At 42.3% G+C, this 21,049-nt stretch overlaps 1 protein-coding gene across 3 annotated transcripts in view; it reads right to left on the bottom strand.

The window, feature by feature from the left end:
* Positions 1 to 11,930: 11,930 nt before the first annotated feature.
* The window catches only part of ICA1 (islet cell autoantigen 1), a 73,593-nt gene continuing 64,474 nt past the window's right edge, over positions 11,931 to 21,049 (bottom strand). For all 3 annotated transcript variants that reach the window (XM_055803388.1, XM_055803389.1, XM_055803390.1), the window contains 3 exons: positions 19,197 to 19,478; positions 14,010 to 14,105; positions 11,931 to 12,193 (listed from right to left, as the gene is read on the bottom strand). In XM_055803388.1, the coding sequence (XP_055659363.1) occupies positions 12,072 to 12,193; positions 14,010 to 14,105; positions 19,197 to 19,478 (500 nt within the window). In that variant the 3' untranslated portion in view covers positions 11,931 to 12,071. The remainder of the gene's footprint in view (positions 12,194 to 14,009; positions 14,106 to 19,196; positions 19,479 to 21,049) is intronic.

Raw genomic sequence — 21,049 nt, 5'->3', positions numbered from 1 at the left:
ACAGCCATTCATACTTGGTACTTGGCTACAGAAAGTTGTTCAAATATTGTCATGCAGTTAAGATACGTATATCTTTCTCTGTTTGCGTTAGTGTAGCTGGTCCTGGAAAACTGTCTCGTTCAGGAGATGCTGTAAAAGGCTGGAGAAGACTCAGGGAAGAACTATAGGAATGAGTGAGGTACTGGAAAAAACATGCAGCAAGGTTTTGTAGGGGCTCAGCATGTTTATGTTGGTGGTTGAGTGACATTTAATTCCAATTAGTAAATACCTACATATGAAATACTTAGTAATCAGCTGCTTAAATTTAACAGACATGGAATACTAAAGCAGTAAGAAAAGGAAGCTAGAGGAATTCACAGTAGAAAAGTGGATTTATTTTAGCGCTAAAAGTAATTAGGTACTGGACCAACTTGCAAAGGTGGATTTTTTCAAGTACTGATATGCCTAAAATAAGATGATTTTACAAAGGATGTGCTCAAAGATGTTTTTATAAGCCTTACTAACTCATGTTTATTTGAGTCTTTTCATATTTCAGTTGACTTTAAAAGAAGTAGATTTTTTTAAACTACCATAGGCATTCTTGCATCAGTAAAAAAGTGGTATGCTGCAATACTTTTAACTAGAGAATTAACACTTTTTAAAGAAACTGTCTGGAATAGTTCTTTGAAGGTAATTTCTGGCTTCTGAAAATTTTTGGTTTGTCACACATGAATGAAGTCTCCAGTAAAGCAGAGGTGGTTGAGAGGCTTTACACAGTGGGTTTGATTTCTGTCACATCCTCAATAGCACTGCAGTTTTGGAGAGTAGGTGGTGTCTTTTTGGAGTGCAGCAGGTCACAGAAATAACGTGTCACTGAAGTGGGGCTGATTGGAAAACGCTGATTGAGAAGGTAGAGTGTTTCCTCAGTAAAGACCACGTTGGAAGTAAGTGAACATGCAAGTTAAACTGCTAATACAGTTGACAACAAGAAATAATAATAGTCAGATGAAGCTGGATAGAGAGATGGCCTGTTTTTTAAGAACTTGAAATTTTATCTCAGGTTGTAACAAGTTCTGATGTTAAATTGGCTGCCTTGAACTGTAGCCTGGAAACTCAAAATGCAGAAGAGCTGGTAGCCTGGGAGAAAAGGAAGTTGTGTAATCTTTTTTTTTTTTTTTTTTTTTTTACCTCTCGAATTAGAAACCGGGCTTGTTAATGAAGCACAATTAGGCTAATAACTGTGCCTGTAGAAAAATAAGTTCTGGGTTTTTAAAAAAATGGTGTGTGTGTGTGTGTATGTGCATAGTGAAGTTGTGTGGTGAAACTTTGCAGTGATTTGTACAACTGTTGGTTGAGAAACAGGGTTTGCTCAGGGCAACGTATGTTTAGTAATACCCATGGTAATCTATTTCTTTTACCCTTGTTTTTACTTTTACTTATCCAAATAAGCTGTAAGTAAATAGCGTTATCTAAATCCAGACTGCTGGGCGTAACAGTCCTGCTAATTAATTCCGGGTGTCTAACTGCTCACTGCAAGAGGAGAGGAGATCTGAGAGCTCTTGAGATTGTTGTGGAAAGAGGTTCTTTCTCCGAGGAGAAAGCTAAAAGAAACTAGGCTCCCTGTTAAGGCTGGTCCTGCCCTATCTCTGTGATACTCTCTCCATAAGATTGGTGGTATCTTTGGGCTTGTTAGGCAGGGAAGGAAGAACATTCTCGTGGAAGAAAAAGTAAGGGTGTTGCCTTTTGAAACTAAACATTGTTTTTAGGAAGTAGGAAAAAAACCCACTTGGCTCTGCTTTTGTGATTCCTTTAGATTCTGATTCGTTCTACCTCCTGAATGCTGAAAAACAATCAGCATTTTGGTGTCAGTCGCTGAAAAAATGTTTCAGGTGTAGCCTTACATCTCTGTGACAGTACAGAGGTGATACCATACTACAGACTGGCACCGCATGGCTTTATTTTGGATGGGGCACGTGCGTGTACGTTAAGGATTGCCACCTCATTGAGGGGCTCTTGTTCGTGAAATGGAGTTGGGTACAATGGTGGGTGTGTTTTCTGTTCTCATGAGGAATGTCAAGGGACAGTTCAGACACTTTCTGCATTCAGTACCTAAGAAACCTGCTTCCCTCTAGGGAGTACCTTCTGTTTTGACCTTCTTCTGGAGGGGAACACTAAACCCTTGGGGGCGATGAAGATGGTGATAGGTCTTTCACTTTCTAAGCAGTGGGAAAGCAAAGGCAGCCTAGGCCCTACCCGTACCTGATTTGGAGAGCAACCTTGTATGTGCATATTTATATGCACAGGATGTTCTCTGGGTTAGGACAGTGGATCCCTTAATACTCCAGAGGAGCATTAGCTTGCGTAAGTGTCATTTGTTCTCCAAACCAGGCCATCTGTAGATTGTGGTCTGTCTCCTTGGTGGCATCCTAACTGAAAGGCTGTTGAATGCAGCACTGTAGCATGATTTGGTTTGGTTTCCAGGAAGTGAGAAAATGTACCTACTAGACTGGAAAACAAACTAGGCACTCGGGGGGGGGGGGGGGGGGGGGGGGGGCGGGGAAGCTTGTTTGGAAATCCTGTGAGAACTTCAGTGTGGGGCATCCCAGCAGCCTGGGGTCTTGGTATTTGCATAGCTGCCCTGTGGTGCCTGTGGAAATGCACAGAGGGAAACTAAAGATGTATGTGCCTTTGGGATTAGGGACTGTTGAATAGACTTGTAAGAATATTCTGGATTTGGAAAGTAAAGTTTTAGATATAACTCTCTGGATCAAAAATGTAATTGTCATAAATGTCAGCTGGAGCAGGTTGCTCAGGCGGTGTCCTGTTGGGTTTGGAGTATCTCCAGGGACAGAGACTCTACAATGTCCATGGGCAACCTGTTCCAGTGTTTGACCACGCTTACAGTAAAAAAAAGTATTTTGGTACGTTTAAATGGAATATCCTGTATTTCAGTTTGTCCATTGTCTCTGGGCAGCAGTGAGAAAAGTCTGGGTCCACCTTTTTTGAAACCAGTCCCCCTTCTCCCATTTCAGATACTAATCCACATGGATGACATTCCACCCGAGCCTTCTACAGCACTGAGTTAGAGAGGAGGGACTGAGCTTGAAGCAGGTGATCCTTGAAAATCAGCCAGGTCTCCTAGACTCCTTTCCAGTTCTGTATCCCATGCATGTAGCCACAGCTGTATCCCACAACTTACAAGCAGGTCCCTGAAGGGGTCACAGTCTGCTCTCCTAAAGTCGATAGTTGTGATCTGGCTTTTTGTTTTTCCCCCCTTCCTTTCAGGATCCTAAACTTCACTGTCTTCTGGTAACTTTGGCCAAACCTGCCCCAACCTTCATGTGCCTGATGAGCTGTTCTTTGTAGGTGTGCAGTCTAGCTGAGCGTCTCCTCTCACCAGCTCCTTGGCTGTCTCGGGAGGTTACGGGGGTACTACAGAAACCTGGGTTGCTTGTCTGCTGCTGTGTTGTCTCTCCAGCAGATCTCACGGTGGTTCAAGGCTCCCAGGGAACAGGGCCTATGAATGGGAGGCTTCTCCCAATTTTCTGAAGAAGGCCTCATATACTCCCTTGTGATCAGGTGGTCTTGTGGCAGACACTCATCACAAGTCACCCATGTTGGTCTGCCCTCTAATCCTGACCCATGAGCTGGGTCACCACTCATCCCACGGCATCCTTCCCAGATATAGGGCAGCTTTCCCTCCTCACCATCCTGTCTGGTCCTATCTAAAGAGCCCATATCCAGCCATGGCAGTGCTCCAGTTGTGTAAGCTGTCCCACCACAACCCTGATCCCAGTGAGATGGTATCCCTGGAACTGCGTGCAGGCCTCCAGTTCCTCCTGTTTGCTCCCCGGGCTGCATGCATTAGCGTACAGCCCCTTCAGGGGCCACCCTGACCTCTCAGAAGCATTAGGAGAGCTCCCCACAGTGCTGTTTTCTCTGTATTTTGTGTATTTGGGTCACCTGGAGTGGGCCCGCCCTTTGTCATCTCCAAGATCTCTCTTGAATACATCACCCTGCACCCTTGTTTGCCAAACCTGGACCACCACTTTGTCACTTGACTGGCCTCAGCAGTGTCTCCATGATGTCTGGGATGCAAGTCCCCAGCAAGCTGCCAACCTCCCTAAATGATGGCATCGGGTTGGCAGCGGGGAAGTTGTCCACTGCTGCTGCCTCCTAGTACTGCTGCGTGGCCCAGGCCTGGCAGGTGCAGGGGCTTCTTGGGACACAGCTCCCATGGCATTGGCCCTGTTCTGCAAATGCAGATCTGCAGGTGGAGCAGCAGCCATCCTCCTGGTGCTGGAAAGTCACCAGCTCCCAGCCTTCACCATCGTGGGAGTCTCCATTTCCCAATCTGGCAAGTACAGGCTCTGCCTGCCCCTCCTGCGTGGGAGTCTCCTTTCCACCATCTCTGATGACTGGGAGAGGTTTCCTCCTCATTGCAAACCAAGAGGATGTGACCTGATCTCCTGCAGCCTTCAGGACTTAAGGCAGGTAGCATCACAGTGTTTTGGGCTCTGGCAGTAAGATGGGGACAGGAACCATCATGAAACCATGAATCATGGTAAGACCGGCCCCAAGCGACGTGACGCTGCCATGGGTGAGGCGTGGTGTGGTTTTGTTCATATGCCCTGGTGCAGAAGCTTAAGTACCTTGGCAGAGATTTTGTCGGTGCTGATGGTGTGTAGATGGAATTAAGTCTTCCCTGTGGAAAGGAACTTGTGGTGATGCTACGCAACAGGAGGACTTGTTTTGAGGCCATGAAAGCATTTTCCTGTATCTTTCCTTTTTTCATTTAGATAACAACATCAAAGAAAAAAAAAAACCAAAACATTACGTACCTCAACCTCAATTAAGCCTTCCATTAGATACTTCATGTGTTTATGGGGGATGGAGAGGGAACCCAAACCACTTACAGGCAAGCTGTATTGTTCATTAAAAACCACCCCAGGACAAACAGTTCCATCTGCTCCTGCAAATCTCAAGTAGGAAGATGACCCATTATGGATTTTTAGTGTTTCCCAATTGCATTTAATGTTGGCTACCAGGATGGGCTGTTAAAATGGGCGGGGGTGAGAGTGAGGGCCTTGGAGCAGCATCGGTGCAGCCTCTCTTCCTGAATGCCTCTGTTTACTTTTTAATCTTGTTTCCCTTTATACTTTGTTTTGGCGACATTCCCACGGCTTAAACTGTGAGCGGTGAGATGGACCTGCGCTCTCTGAGGTCTATCCAGCCTTTGAAGCGTGGCAATAATAACTGATGAACGTGGCAAAGGCTGGTGAAGCCAAGAGCTCTCCCCCTCCAAGGAGACCCTGATCACATCCCTTAAAAATGAAAGCAAAAGCTGCCAAGTGCTCAGTGTGGGAGTGGGAGGGTTGAAGACTGACAAAAGGAAGACATTGTTCAATTAAGGCTTTTAGTAATTGTTTCCCAACTGAAGAGCAGTAATGGCTGTGCTATCTTGCAGGTAACCTTGGCTGTGGTTTGGTGACAAGTGGAGGTGACCCCAGGCCCTGCCCAAGGGCTCTGGTAGCACTGTCATCTCCCTGCTGTGCAGGCTTGTGTGCCAGCATGACCTCTGCTGCCTCAAACTTTTTTTTTCTTTCCTTTTTTTTTTTCTTTTTTTTTTTTTTTTCTTTTTTGGCCAAGTCTGCAGCCAGATCAGGTGCTAGAACACTGTGGTGTGGTGGACCACATGTAGATGGGATTGGGATGATCACGAAGGTGAGTCCTGGGCAGGCTTCTGTGACTCGGCAGCATAGGTTGGCATTTTGTGGGAAAAGCCTTGAACTGCTCATGTGCCTCTGGCTCCTTTGCAGCCCTGGCTGCTGTCACCAGATCCAGGGACACCCTTGCAGAAAGGTCAGATCAGCCCAAGACGCAGCTGAACCACAGATCTGAAAAATCCTTCCAGGGCTTGTCTCATTCTTAGGAACCTCTGCTGTCTTCCAAAAATAAAATCAAGCTATCACCCTGCCACGGTGAGGGTCACTCTCTGTTGCCAGACTTTGGTGTTCTGAAGCTCTGGTACGCAAGTTCAAAGCAGAGATAACGGTGGAAGACCACACAGGCTGCCTAAACAGTCCGGGGAAAATATGCAGCTGTAACAGCAAAGCAGTTACTTCAGTGGCCCGTGATTTTAATTTCTGTTTTGTGTGTCAAAGGTTTATTCTGAGGATTGCACTTGGAATAATAGTAGGAGTTTGGCTTTTTCCTTGTCAGATCCTGCTCCTGTTAAGGTTCAGCATGCTTGCTTCCTGCAGCCAGCTGTTATCCACCACCTAGATGGAGTCAGGGTGGATCATTGAATCGTGTAGCGCTTTTACAGTGTTTTTTTCCTCCTCTCTCCAGCCTGTTGATAAAGCAAGCATATGGCTTCCAGCACCTGTCCTGGGCCCCTTCCTACTGCCGTAATAGCTGTGGAAGTCCAAAACAAAAGAAATGCCCTACAGAGTAGGTTTCTGGGCTAGATGAAAGGCTTTGTTTTAAGAGAAGACTGGCTGTAACTTCTTTTAAGAGTTTAGGTAGGTTTGCAGTCACTTCTAAAATCCCTTATCTACTTTTTTTTTCTCCTTTTTTTGGTATTCATTACCCCATAAAGATTCCAACAGCAACCAGTCAGTGTAAATAGATGGCAGGGAGAATGAGCCAGACCTTCACCTCCAAGCTACAGCATGCTTCTCTCTTTTAAATTTAAATTTTGTAATTTTTTGAAAGCAGCCAAAACTTCACACCCTTCCGCTATGGATTAATTACAAGGTTGGGCGCATCAAGCTTTCACTATGATAGAACAGAGTTAAAAGTTGATGCAGTTGATGGGAATTGTACACTGCTCCCTGCCAAATGGCAGCCTCCTCATTTTGTCACAGACGCACAGAATGGTGTGGGTTGGAAGGGACGTGTAAAGATTTTCTAGTCCAACCCCCCTGCCACGGGCAGGGACACCTTCCACTAGACCAGGTTGCTCAAAACCCCATCCAGCCTGGCCTTGGACACTTCCAATGTCGAGGCAACTGCAACTTCCTTGGGCAACCTGTTGCAGTGTCTCACCACCGTTCTCCTAAAAGATTTCTTCCTTATATCCAGTTTAGACCCTACCCTCTTTCTGTTCAAAACCGTTGCCCCTCGTCAGGCCCTGGTAAAAAGGTCTCTCTCAGTCTTGCTTATAAGCCCCCTTTATATACTGAAAAGCCACAGTAAGGTGTCGCCGGAGCCTTCTCCTCTCCAGGCTGACCAGCCCCAGCCCCCTCAGCCTGCCCTCACAGGAGAGGTGCTCCCTCGCTCCAGCCATCTCCGTGCCCCCCTCTGGAGCTGCTCCAGCAGGTCTAATGTGGTGGGCTCCTGTGCAGGCAAATACCTTATGTTACTTCAAGAGAAGATGATACCGGTTTCTCATTCGTCAGTGATGAGGGGAGAAGTCAATCTTATGCTTAGGAGAGCACTGTTAATGAACAGCTGGGTGATGGGCTGACTGACTGCAAAGCCAGTCCGCCTTGGCGCCGGAGGCTGGATGGTTACCCAAGGCGAGACTTGCTGAACCCGCAGGGCCTGTTTGGCCGTGGTGCCCTGGTTTGCTGTGGTGGCAGAGTCTCCGTGTGCCTGAGCAGGATCTCGGCAGCGGCACAGCTGGGCCCTGCGTGCTAAGCACATGCAGAGCGAGGCCGGCAGCCCCAACAGTGGGAAGCAGCTCATGTGTATGTACCTAGTTTGTGCTAGACTGCCTCAGCGCTCCTGCTTCTCAGCTGAGGCAAACCCTCTGCTGCCTGGCTGTTGGCAAGCCTGGCTGTTGCTCTGCTTCCTGCCTTCCCATATGGTGGCTCGTTTTAAAATAAGATGTTTACTAGGAGCAGAAATTGTAAAAGTAGGCTAACCAGAGGGGGATTTACAGCAAAGGCTAGATGAGATAGTGTGCCTGGGTTGCAGTGAGGGCTCATCTTCAGGTTACTTACCCAGCTGTAGTGTTAAAAAGATCTAGAAATCCACTGGGTCCTGGCTGCCCCTGGCTGCCCCTGGCTTACGGCGGCAGAGGTCCAACTCCTGCACCAGGTCCTCACAGATGAGGCGAGGAAGAGGGGGCAGAGGCTGCCTAGCCTGCGGCACAGCAGGGCCCCCTACGCTGCCCAGCTCATCCTTGCCAGCCTGCCCCAGTGCCGCCCTGCCAGGGAGGAGAAAGCAGGTAGGTGATGGACCAAGTGAGCGGAAGCAGTACCTGCATGCTGGGCAGAAGAGGAAGTGGGCTCAAAAAAGTGAGGAGTGGCCCAACACTGGCAGCTACGTCTTTACCATGTCAGTGTTATTCTGGCAATCTGAGGTGGTGTCTTTGCACTGCACTGAAAGGGGGTGGAACTTCCAGCTTTTTCCCTTTGCCCTGGGGCTATTTCACCCCACATACTCAGCAGGAAGCAGCCACCATTCATTCCTTAGTGTGGTGCTCATCCAGCATCCCCTGGCACCTGCAGCGAGGTGCGATGGCAGGTGGGAGTGACAGAGGCCCCTGGAAGATGCAGCATGATGCACAACACCTGGGTGCTATGTCCTCATCTCAACCTCCTGCTCTGCTGAGCCTTTCCAGGCTCAGATCCTGGAGCTGTCGGGGCTTGTAGGCCTGTCTGCTACACCAGCTTGGAGCAAAGCTGCTGCTAGTGCTGCTTCTCCACTCACGGTCACCTTGTTGCTTTGGTGGTCCTGGGTTTATTAGCATGTGCAGCCCCACCCCTAACATTTGAAAGGTGCTCATTTAAAAGAGGGTGTTGGGGGAAGGCTGCTTGTGGCCCTGCTCAGAGTGCATCAGTGTCATGCCCGTGCAACACTGGATATGGGAACAGCAGAAACTAACACGGTAAGCCATACTCTACTATGTCGGCAGTAAATTCTGATCACTTAAGAGAGCCAGAAATGTTACTTGGAAAAGTTGCTTGTTTGTTTTTCCTATGAGCTTTCCCCTAGGCACACACTCCAGTTCCCCTGATGCAGCTGTTCTTAGATTTGTAGAAACCTCGACTCACCAAAATCAATTATATCAACTTTAACAAACTTCCCGATAAAGGCAGTTAATCAATTACCACTGTTTTCATCTGCCATAGGGCTTCTGCAGCTGGTTTTATTTTAAAACAATCTAATAAACCCGAATATGCAACTGGAATGAAGTATATTAAATCAAGATGAATGTTATGTGTGTAGAACAATCAATCTGTAATTTTACCAGGATGATGAACTACCCTGTTGTCCCAACTACTGCTGAGCCTGTACGCACATCACAGAAAATCTCACAATGGCACTGGAGCTCGGAGCTGCTCTGCAGCCCAGGCTGCCGAGAAGCGCATGCCATATGCTTCATTAGTAGTAGGGAAGTATTGTTTGTAACTCTGTAATTAAGATTTGTGCCTGAAAAATGCCTATTTACAGGATGTTAGCTTTCTTGCTCTAGTTTTCAACTTCAATAAATATTCATGATAATGCATTGTACATAGGGATTTCAACTGCTTTTCTTTAAGCAAAATTAATTGTATTTTGAATACCTCTGGCTCCTTTTTTTTTTTTTTTTCATTTGAAAGTGTGAAAAAATTGCATAGGCTAAAGACTTCAGAATTCAAAGCTAATGCTAATTTCAAAAATCACGTATTACAAGAAATCAATGCTTAGTATGAACTAATTGGTAGTGCAGTTTGGGGGGTGGGGTGGGAGAAAGGGGAGGAAAAAAGCTTGCAGCTGTGGTTTGCCTTGTGTAAAAGAAATGTTCACAGATTGTTTTCTACCTAAAAAACATACTGAGGATTCAGAACATCTTTAGGTGAACTTGTGCAATGACCTTAGTTGTTCCAATCAAGACAGGAGTTTTGTTTGGTTTTGTTCTTTTTTTAAATCCTGGGAGTCTAGAATATGTGACTAACAATACAAACACAAACGTTTCCCCCAGTCTTAAAGAACAGTTAATTAGCTTTTTGAAGTCAGTACAGCCTCATCTTTGCTTATAGCCCAACTGCTTCAGCTACTAAAAATGCTAGAGTGGCTTGTCCACAAGTGTTTCAGCAACCACCAAGACAAATGTAATCCAGAGCAAGTTCAGTAACCACAGACCTGCTTAAAGTTGCAAGAATCTGTTCACGATGTCAGTGTTAACCAAGCTGGGCTGAAAAGCAGCCTGTCTCTCCCTTGAGCTCCTAACATTTTTGGCACTGCAGATAATATGGTTGGAGATGAAGAGGATTTCAGGCAAACATCCTGTGTTATGAGTACAAACTAGCACTCGTAAGCGTATGTGTGCCCCAGCATAAACCTTAGCTATTTCCCAGTTAATCCACTCTGTAGAGGACTTAATTACTGCCAGAGATTGCAGCTCAAAGTCAGGAGTTCAGGCTCCCCACTAATGCTCAAGAAAGTTATGTATCTCAGAAAAGATGGCTTACTGAGCAAGGTGCTGCCAGTACTGAACAGTAGGAAATGCTGTGGAAGGAGTCAAGTTTTATCTTTCAAAACAGTTAGGCATCTACATCAGCTTCCATGTCTTAGTTACCAGCTTCAGTGCTGGGGACCTGCGTGGGCTGGGTACTGTGCAAAAAGAAGACCGGACCATCCTTTCCCATTATATATAAAAATATACTGCTAAACGTCTGAAGAACTTCTTCGCCAAAAACTGAAGTAGCTTGACGCTTCCAGGCTATGGGGTGGGATTCTGAAACTACAGTTTTGAACAGAGGTGTTTCAGACTTGCTGAGCGTTCAGCCAGATGACCTCCCGTCAGTACCAACTCCCTGCTCCACAGACAGCACGTAGCTTTTTAGCTAGTATCAAACGCGCGTTAATGCTGCTCACCGTGGCCATCAAATGATGTTCTGCTGCATCTGAGAAGCAGCAGGTCTTCTCAGTTAACTTCTGTATGTATATAGTTATCTTCAGGTTTCCAATGCAGGTACTTAGTTATCTAATACATAATGGGGCAAGGATTAACTAACTGAGTGTACAGTTAACTGGAAGGGAAAAACTTCACCAACGTAAAAGGAAAATCAACTGAATTGAAAAAGGCCAAATATAATAAATTGCAAAGCAGGTCCTATACCGTACACAGAACTTGTGATCTTAAGTGGCTACTGACACATCCTTTTTCCCTTCCTTTGCTGTAAAAGAGAGTGGGGAGGCAAAGGGAGATCAAGTGAATTCAAATTTTCTTACTGTCCTACCGGATTACTGTTTGGAAACAGTGTGAATTATTAGGTAACATCTAAAAACTGGTCATATGTTTTATCTTCAGATGTGTTACATACTAATTCAACAGCATACCAGCATTCCAGTGGGAATAAAAGGTCTTTTTTTGTCAAAATCATTTTATTGAAGTTAATGTCATAACAAGCTCAAAATAACACATGCTTCAGAAATAAACTGGATGAAAGATGTTCTGAACGGAATATGAATAGTTTTGAAGGCATGGCAAAGCATCAGTTGCAAGAAACCTCTGCAAACAGGTGCAAATTCAGTTGGTGCAATGGAGAAAAACCTCAAAAAAGAAGCCTGCCGGGCATGACTTCTGTTTTTGTAATGCAGTTTAATAAGTTAAATCAGAAAGAGCACAATTTCCATGGCTGCAGAGATCCAAATGTATTTCTTCAATAACTAGCCCCAGCACAGGTTTTTCACTGTGAGTACTAACAAAACAAATTTAGCTGACATCTTAACATAGCAGTAATATATATATTATATACATGATAGATGTTTGACTCATGCAGCCTCCTCAGTTATGTAATTTTTTTATTTATTTACTCAAGAAACATTATAAAAAAATAGGTTTGCAATTTTTATTTTACTCCAGTGTTAGTGCTGCATCACCTCAGGCAAAGACAGTGTTTCAGATAATCTAATTTGGCAAGAAATCTGCCCTAATTCTTAACCTCATTTTTGTAAATCCACGTAGAAAATAAATGCAAACTCTTTATACAAAACAAGAGCAAATAACTGTACCCATATAAAAGGGGATTAATACCCTTGGATTTTATTATCATGGCACATACTTTATAGTTTCACAACAGCATACTAATTTTCATTTAGGTTTTTAAACCCCAAAATAATGTTGATGAACGGAGTTACCATAGTCAGCTGACTCATGCATTAAGCAATTCATGTTCTTTATCAGTTTTCCCAACAGCATCAGGATTGGATAACGGGTCAAGGTCAGCAAAGAGACTGAACCAGGCAGTCAAGTCTTTAGGATTCTTTGTAGGTTCTGAGAAGAAAAGAAAAGAAAGAAAGAAAGAAAAAAAAAAAAGAAAGTACAGACCTGTCAGCTACTCTAAACCAAAACTGAATGTTTGACTGAGGTCTAACAAATGCCACCCTATTGTTTAATTTATTACTAAGGGCATTTCTGACAAGAAAATTGGAATGAGTGATGGCATTTTAAAACACTGCCTGTAACAGAATGCAGAACTTTAGTAAGAATGAATGTTTTGCATCTGTCTGCCTGTGTCTATTTTATACAGCTCCTCCCACGTTAAGTACAGGAATACTTTAATTAAAAATAGAAACAATCTTGCTCTGTCTAGCTTTGTTTCATGAAAGGTATTTTATTTGTGTGTGCACCTGCATGCCTGCAAAAAAGTAAAAGGAAAGTGAAGTCAAATGTTACTTTCAACCTCTCTTACAGGACTAAATTCCTTTGTCTAAATCCACTTCATGTGACTCTTCTGTCCCCCTATTTATGGCCACACAAGGTCATTACTCATCTGGAATGAAGTTTTAACAAGTAAGTATTGGCTGGAGAGAGAGTGGGGGGTACATCTGATAGCCAGTCCCAAGTACAGCTTCTAGTATTAGGGTGTGTTTTTTGATGGATATAAAATAACACGAATCAAGAATACGTTCCAACATATTTTATTGCATCTATGTGCCTAAACTGACATCAGATTTCACAGAGGTCTCCTGCCTTCTCTTATTCCAACAGGGCAGATGTTCATGTTAAAGCAGTGACAACTTTGGCTGCTATGAAGAAGGAATGTCACCACTTGCTTTGTTTTTTGTGACCCTATGCTTAACAGGTATTAATTATACTGATAGTGAAATAAGATGTGCTCTTCCAATCAGAGAAATAATGTCACATGAAAGCATTCTTTGTGACACAAGGAATTTATGGACAAAATAGGCTCCACTGGCATGATTTTCATCTCCACCTCTGCAAGGCTGGAGTATCTGCCACCTTCACACACACAGATTTCAAAGCAGATGAAGGCTGGTCCTTTTTATGATGAAGGTACTGTGGCTGTGGTATTGCGCTCATTTTCAAAACACCTTAACCCTCTTTTTTTTTCTGCTGAGCTGAAACATATCAGTCTTTTAATCCTGGGAGGCAGGGGAACAATACCCTTTGCTCTTTTTTTTTTTTTTTTTTTTTTTTTTTTTCCCCTGCACTGGGTGTCTTTGATGTAGCTTCTGATTGAATGTGAATGCACAGGATAGGCTACAAACTGGCAATAAGGGTTCAACGTATTTCTGGTTCACTTATCCATAAAACCCTAGTCAAAATCAGCAGGGCTTTGGCTCAGTAGATGGCAGGACTATGCACTCTTGGCTCAGTTGCAAGAAGTGAATTAAGTTTCAAACAGATCATTACTGATATGATGTATGTTATCAAAAAAATCTGCAATTAGGGCTCTTCTGCCTTATCAGTAGCCTGTATTTTAGTCACAACGTCCTCCTAGAGCTTCGGAACATTGTTTAGCTTAGACAAAGCGCATGCAGATGCTAATCTGTGTGACTCAAAATTGAAGTAGTAAAAGAAACTGTACTTTCAGCTCCCTCATTATATAGTAAATCACTCTCCTGACATACTCCTAGCACTGAAGCCTACCAAAAATACACATACACACACATATCATACACAACCAATGCTGAAACAGAGTAGTTCATTAGTAAGCACAAGATTCTTGACATGTAACTACTACAAAAGTAGGTTTTATTATGATAGAGTAACTGAGAGGACTGGAAAGATACAAGAGTCACAGCTAAAAAGGAAACACAAAATGAAAAAAATACATGACTATCACCTTTCACAGGCGTCTTGTTAGCATTCACATTCAGGCTGTTCGGTTTCTGTGCTGGCTGTGGTATAGATGGCGGGCTCACACTGTTAACTGCCCATCCTAAAATTCAATAATGCAGCAGCATTAGCATGAAGAATTACTTTTACTCCAACACCCTCTAAGCACAGTGCACACCTCAGACAATGGAGCAGAATATTATGGTTATGGCCATTTATATCTTTTCTCAAACACAAAAAATCAGGAGTCAGATGCTGCAGACAAGCAGTATCCTTAGGAGGGGAATATCTCTGGATCAGTTTCATCACCTCCAGATTCAGGCAACTGTACTCTTTTCAAACCTTTAACCTGGCCAAAAAAATATTTTTTTTTCCCTTTTACCTAATCACAGTTAATACCTGTTCACAGAAGGGACAGCACAATAATCAAGTCAAGCATAGCTGTAAGGGAGAAGAATATCACTTAGATTTGGGCAAAAATGTCACACATGCTAAACATTTTTTCCACCTTTCCTTACTTTTACAGTTCCAAAGACATTAATTTCATCAACTATTCCAGAAAAAAATTTAATTTCATCAACTATTCCAGAGAGACCTTAGATTTTTAATGTTGAAGTTATGAATTCTGAAAAAAATAATTTCTTGCAAAACACTTGGAGGAATTAATTTCAAGATGCACTACTTCAAGTTAACTTAAAAGTAGGTTTTAATGAAGTATTTAATTTTTTTCTTCACTTGAAAGGATGTTCTCAACAGGGAGAGAGTAACTACGCAGGAAAAAGCAAAACTGGGTATTCACAACTTTTTGTTCTTACATGTATATTCTGTAGCCACAAAAGAGTAATGAAAAATATAGTTAATGAGGCCAGATGAGGTAGGCTAGCAAAATGAACTAGGGGTGTCATACCAAGGAATCATACTAGGAAAAAATAGAGCATTTTTGTCCCTGGCTTAAGACATCTAAATTCTTATGCTTTATCATATTTAGAGGACTGGAGGTCATAATTTTAATTTCAGTAATAACTCCTTTAAGCGTGACCTGATCAATTATCCATCTGTCTCTGGGATCCAGTAGATCTAATTCTGTAGTACTGCAAACAGGATACTCAGCTGTGCACACAGTTAGTTTCCTTATTCAGTCTCTTTTTTCTACAAGTTCACATCCTTTTCTACTCTCTTTGTCCTTCCTCCCCTTACTTTCTCCTCTTTTGAGAGCCCTGTCAGATATTGGTAGCCAGTGCCCTCAGTTACTGTAACAGCCACGTAAACCCTTCCTCTCTCCAGCGGATTATTCTCCTCACTCTCTGATCTTACCTTGACTATAAAAGGTCTGAAGCCCAAGCTGTGTTGTTAAAGAGAAGCAAGAAGAGCGTTTCTATAAAATCACATGAATTAGGAAGGAAACTTAAAGCCACAGGCATCCTCTGTATCACTAAGGAAACAAATCAGACACTTCAAAATCAGGACGCAGAGCACTCACATGTATTTGTTCTAGGCAAAGGTGATAAAGGCTTATGAGCTAGCCTGTGCCCACCGAAAAAGAGATTTTTACAGTTTAAACTTCCAAAAAGCAAATCTGATTCGTAAATAATGAGAAGTATGGTGTTAACACTTCAGAAAGACATACTTTTTCAGGTATTTTCTCTGCTTGCGTTACAGAAGGGGAGAATGGCAGAGGACATTATGCACAACTATAGTAAACTGTAATGCTTTTATTTGTTTGGAGAGGTATTGCAAGTGAGTGTTTTAATATGTCAGCGGATGGCAACGGATTAATTGAGTGGCTTAAGCTAATAGGGCCAAATCCTAATTTCAAAGAAATGAATGGGAGTGCTGCCTGGAAACTTTCTGTGCAAGTCCCAGGGACTTCAGTGAGATCAGGAGTTGGCTCCCTGAGACCTCTCTGATGTTTGTTTACACTGTGTGACTGGCAGACCACAGAGTGAAACACTGCAGACTAGTTAACTCCTTTGGAGCCCTCCTTTTGAGTCCCTGGACTAAGGCTTGGCAAGTAGCACATCTGTGAGAGATGGTCTGGTTCTCTGTTCATTGAAACGCAGGTAGCTCCAATACCTCTTAGGAAACAAAAGGAACCTAACAGCAGCAACAAAAACATCTAACCAAAAATGCTCCAGAAAATGTGGGATGCTTTTGTAATGAACCTACCCATCTATGAAGGTATTGGGAAAGACTGACACAGAATTTTTATTGAATACTTTACTTTCATGAATTACGTCTTTAGTGTCCACTCACAGTGAGCTACAAGGAACAACTTTGCTTTTCAAAACCAAACTGCAGCCTATCAATGTGAAAGTAGTTGTTGGCCCTAAGCCTGTTCTGGTTTGCCTGTTCAAAGGATGGCTTTGTTACGTGACTAGACAAAAGATTATTGCCGAGATAGCAAGGAAACCAAACAGCTTACTTTTCAGCTAGCATCTTCACAAATGTTACCACAATTAAATTTGGAAGTGGAAATGGTGAGCTGCACATTTTCTTACCAACTAGAATATACACACACAAGTAGGGAAGATAAAGAAGAGCCATTAGTGGTACGAGTAAGTGAGTAAATGAGGCCGCAATCAGGAAAGAGAAAGCCACTGCTCTCTCCGAAACAGTGGAAAGGTGGTGAAACTACAAAGCTGTATCTGGAGGAGAAACTAAAAAGGTTTGTTGGGACTGTGCACAGCAGATTTGTTTCATATGTGTGTGTAAATATATACATATGTATACACACACACATATTTATACATATTTTAAAGCAGCACCTGGTAGTCCCATAGCAATTCAAAGTCCCATTGTGCTAGATCCTGCCTATAAATACAGCCAGAGAAAACTCCAAGCTGGGAATTCCTGACCGTAAGAGTTTATAACCTACATAGCATTGTGCCTGTTTTACAGATTAAGATCTGAGGCAGAGAGAAAACAAAGCCCCAAAGATTTATGAGCGTGCTTAACATAAAATAAGTAAGTAATCCCACTGAAGTTAATAGAAAAGTTAATGTGCTTAAAGTTAAGCATGTGAGTTTTAAGAATCTTTATGGTTTTAAGGCCAAATTCACACAGGAAGTATGCAACATTGAGGCTCCAGTGTAGCACCTCACACTGAATAATTATGAAGCAATTCTACCAACTGGGGGAGGGGGAACACATGTAAAAGATGCATCACCAGTCCTCAGTAAAAATATCCATAATTCATATATTCTAATACTTCCAACTCGTATGTTTAGGTATGTTTATACTGCAGTTAGTATTTTATTTAAAAAAAAAAGTCTGTTCCCAAATTCATTGAGAAGGTCAAAGAAGTGCTGTGAAGTGAAACGATATGCAGTTTAAGATTAAAGATGAGATTTCACAAGATGCAAAATGGATGGAATCTCACCTTCTGTTAGAAAATAAGAAAAAAAATAAGAAAAATAGTCTAATAAAGTTAAAGAAAGACATTTTCCTTGGCAACTAGAGTCAGCTGGGAACATGCTGATTATCAGATACAATCACTCATCTGATTAGCCCTGACTTTTCAAATGCCAGTAGATCAATTACCATCATCTTCTGCCAAAACCTTGGAAATCCATTTGAAAACATCAACATATTTTATTCTTCCAATACAGATTTATTCTTTTTCTTATACAAAAAGATTCTGGGATGCCAGGATGACTGCAATGGATTTTCCATTTCTAGTGTTCCTGGAATGCAACACACCTGAGTTCTGATTTTGAAGTGCTAACAGTGCAGCCAATGCCAGTGTATTGTGCAAATGAAAGCATTAACAACCACCTCAGAGAGGATGCCCAGCCCTGTTTGCCACCGACACCTCAAAAATATTTTTCCTTCTAAAACATGTTTATATTTAAAAACATGTAAAAACTCTGAAAAAAATAACCCATAATATTTCTGTTGCTATTTTCAGTAATTTGCTTAAGATGTGTTTATGTCTCTGTATGAGGAAAGGTATTTTTCACTGTTTGTTTTCCCCCTTTCAATAGATACTATGTCTGCTTCTGGTTACAAACTGTTTTGACAATGCAACAACTAATTCTCATTATTTTTTTAGCTTGTGTTTTATAAGGTCAAATCCTACTCTCTATCAGTCATACTCACATATGCATGTTCCTCATCATAAAAATACATCTAAAACTGTGCATCACGGCAAATGTCACTCCCCCAGTTTCCATCTAAGCACTGAAGTCCATGAACCCAAATATCTTGCTTTAGGGGTGGTGGTGGTAACTGTATCAATTGTAAGGTAAATTTGACTTTCTAGTTCCCGCCAAAACACCACAGGTGATTTTACTTTATGTATGACTGCCACCAGTTGCATGGGTTCCAAGAAGCAGTCTTCAGGATGGAATCAGCCTGCTAGCCTTTCCTGTGTCACTCTTCCCCAAATGAGATTTAACTTAGGACAGAACTCAAAAATTGAAGGCTCTCTTCCAGCTTGCAAAGCCCTAGAAAAAATCTAGAAAAAATGTGAGGAGGACAAAGGTAGTTGCTGTTGGCTGGTTACCACCAGCCTGCCTTCCTCCCTCCCTCCATCAAGGCCAAAGCAGCAGCAGGAAAACTCTGCCCTAGTCCCCCCCTCTCCTTTCTTTTCCCCACAGCAGCATGGAAAACCCAAGAAAATGAATGCATAGAAGAAAGGGTCGCATCAGCAGATAACCAGCCTACAAGAGGAATCCACCTGTATGGTTGCCAGCATGAGACAATGCATTCTACCTTACCTATATCCCTACACACAACAGTATGGGATTCTTTGAAAAAACCCAGAAATAATCCAGTGCAATTGATTTTCATTAAGTTGTTTAAAAATAGTATTTCCAGACAAAATACAGTAACCCATTTTAGGTTCTCTGGTCCCTTAACAGAGACAGAAGTTGTGATTTAAATAGCAAAACCCACTCAAACAGATTTTCTGTTACAGAAAAAAAAATAATATCCCAAAGGCCTACATAAAATTTCAGGAAGCTCAATGAAAGACAGTAATTTTGACTTTAGGTTTTAGGGCACTTCATTCACAAGCACTGGATGAGCAGGGCTAGAAAACCAAATATGCCACTCATGTTTTCCTCCAGGCACGCTCTGCTTTACCTTCTGGGTTTCTGCAGCTGTGGCACAACATAAGCTGTCACCATACTTCTACATAGCAGAAAACCTAAAGCCAAAACCAAAACGCTAAGAGAACAAGATAAGCTCTCACCATGCAAAGATGATTGCAAGTCATTCATGTTTTGGTCTAACAGTTGTGAGGGCAAGTAGCCTGATGGTGTTGGTGCCCCAGAAGACGAAGCGTTCTCCACATCTCCAGCTGAAGAGTTCACAGAGAGATCAGCAAGTGCAGCCTGTCCAAAAACAGCTGTCCACTCTTTGCTGAATTCCCCCTCATCCAGGGAGGAAGCGTTGAGGATCTCATTCAGTAATACCATGTCATCCTTGTCACCAGGTTCTGACTCCAAGGACTTCACAAACTGAACCTTTGAAGCTGTCTCAGAACAACAGAGTCAAGAGAAATCATTTTTTAGACAAAGAAAAGAAGGAATCTTTTAAAAATATCCAATCTAGGTTCTGTATGTGAAGTGAGATGGAATATTTTTGCATGAATTTTTGTTGTTTTCTCTTTTAGACCCAATTCTCTTGGATGGCTGGGCTTGTAGCTGATGCAACAAATAATTCCATGATTATCTCAGATAACAGCAGTGAGGTTAAGACTCATTTCTCATTAAAAACAATACTACAAGTATGCTTAAAAAACAAATAAACACCACACCAAAATCATTACATAGTCTAATATTTAAAACATTGGGGAAGACTACTTTTATGTTGGTTTTTGAAGCATAAAACTGCCAAAAATTCAGAATGGTATAAACTGAAAATAAGTAAAAGTCGGGGATTATTCCAGAATTTTGTGAGAACATACTTGAGATTACTTTGATGACCTTCTGAGCAGTGCTGGAACTATTGGGGTATTTCCCCATGAGAACAGGTTATGTTACACAGGGTTAGACTTCCACGCTGTTCAATGCTGTAGTAACCTTTTTTCCCCTCTTTTAGGCTGCTGAGAAAGAACTGGGGCCACTTTGCTTCTGACTCCCCTTGCTAGTTTTTCTAGCACCAGTGCTGCTGCTGAAGAAGCTCTTAGACCACTTGAGCCATTACTCCTTAAAAAAAATTGTTTTCCTATTTTAGAAATGTTGAATAGTTATACAAAGTACATGAAACTTGTAACCAGGATCCTAACCCTTCTCTCTAGCTTACAAAGTATTTGGAAAGTGAAAGAACTATCAAGGAACCCAAAGTGTTATTTTACTTGGAAACCTTCAGAGCTCCACTGTGGCAGTATGCAGAGGACAAAAATGGTGGTTAACAACGCTGATAACGTTATGTCACCGAAACTCTGATCAATTGATCTTAATTATGCTTGTTTTGAACTTGTGGTAAGGCACAGAAGCAGCTTCAGTTTTCCAAGGTTTGGGTAGATCAGCTGAGCTCTCCAAGTTGCATACAACTTGCAAATATGTTTTTAACCCTTTTGGGTTAGGATAGAAGACTGATAGTAACAAAGTGGTTGCAACAGGCCATTTTATTTAAACGTAACAGCCTTCTCAGCAAAGTTCCCTTTTAATAGCTGTAATAATTTACAATGAAATGACTGAAGTTGAGTCATAAGAGAAAAAAGTGCAAACCTGTGTTTTAAAATAGGCTGGTGAGTCAGCATACACACCTACGTACTAAGAAACAAATAAACCAACACATAATATAAGGATTTTATTCGTTACTGATCTCAGCTCTGAGATTCATCTCCTTTCTAATTCACATTTTTATATACCTCTGTACTGCCTGACAGGGCCCAAAAATTAGAAATGGAAACATTACAAACACGTCAATCTCCTGATGCTCCCACTGGACTATAACTAAAATACAATAGAAAACAATTTGTTCTCATGAATTTTCAGGCTGGTTTGTCATCTTCAGATAAACAGCAAAGAATATTAACATTGTCCAAGCACCTACAATTCCTCCAAGCTATTCAGCAGGTGAGGCAGATAGGTAAAT

Source organism: Falco peregrinus, chromosome 5 (genome assembly GCF_023634155.1).
Source record: "Falco peregrinus isolate bFalPer1 chromosome 5, bFalPer1.pri, whole genome shotgun sequence".
In the NCBI taxonomy this organism is placed as follows: Eukaryota; Metazoa; Chordata; class Aves; order Falconiformes; family Falconidae; genus Falco; species Falco peregrinus.
This window is presented reverse-complemented; position numbering and strand designations above follow the sequence as displayed.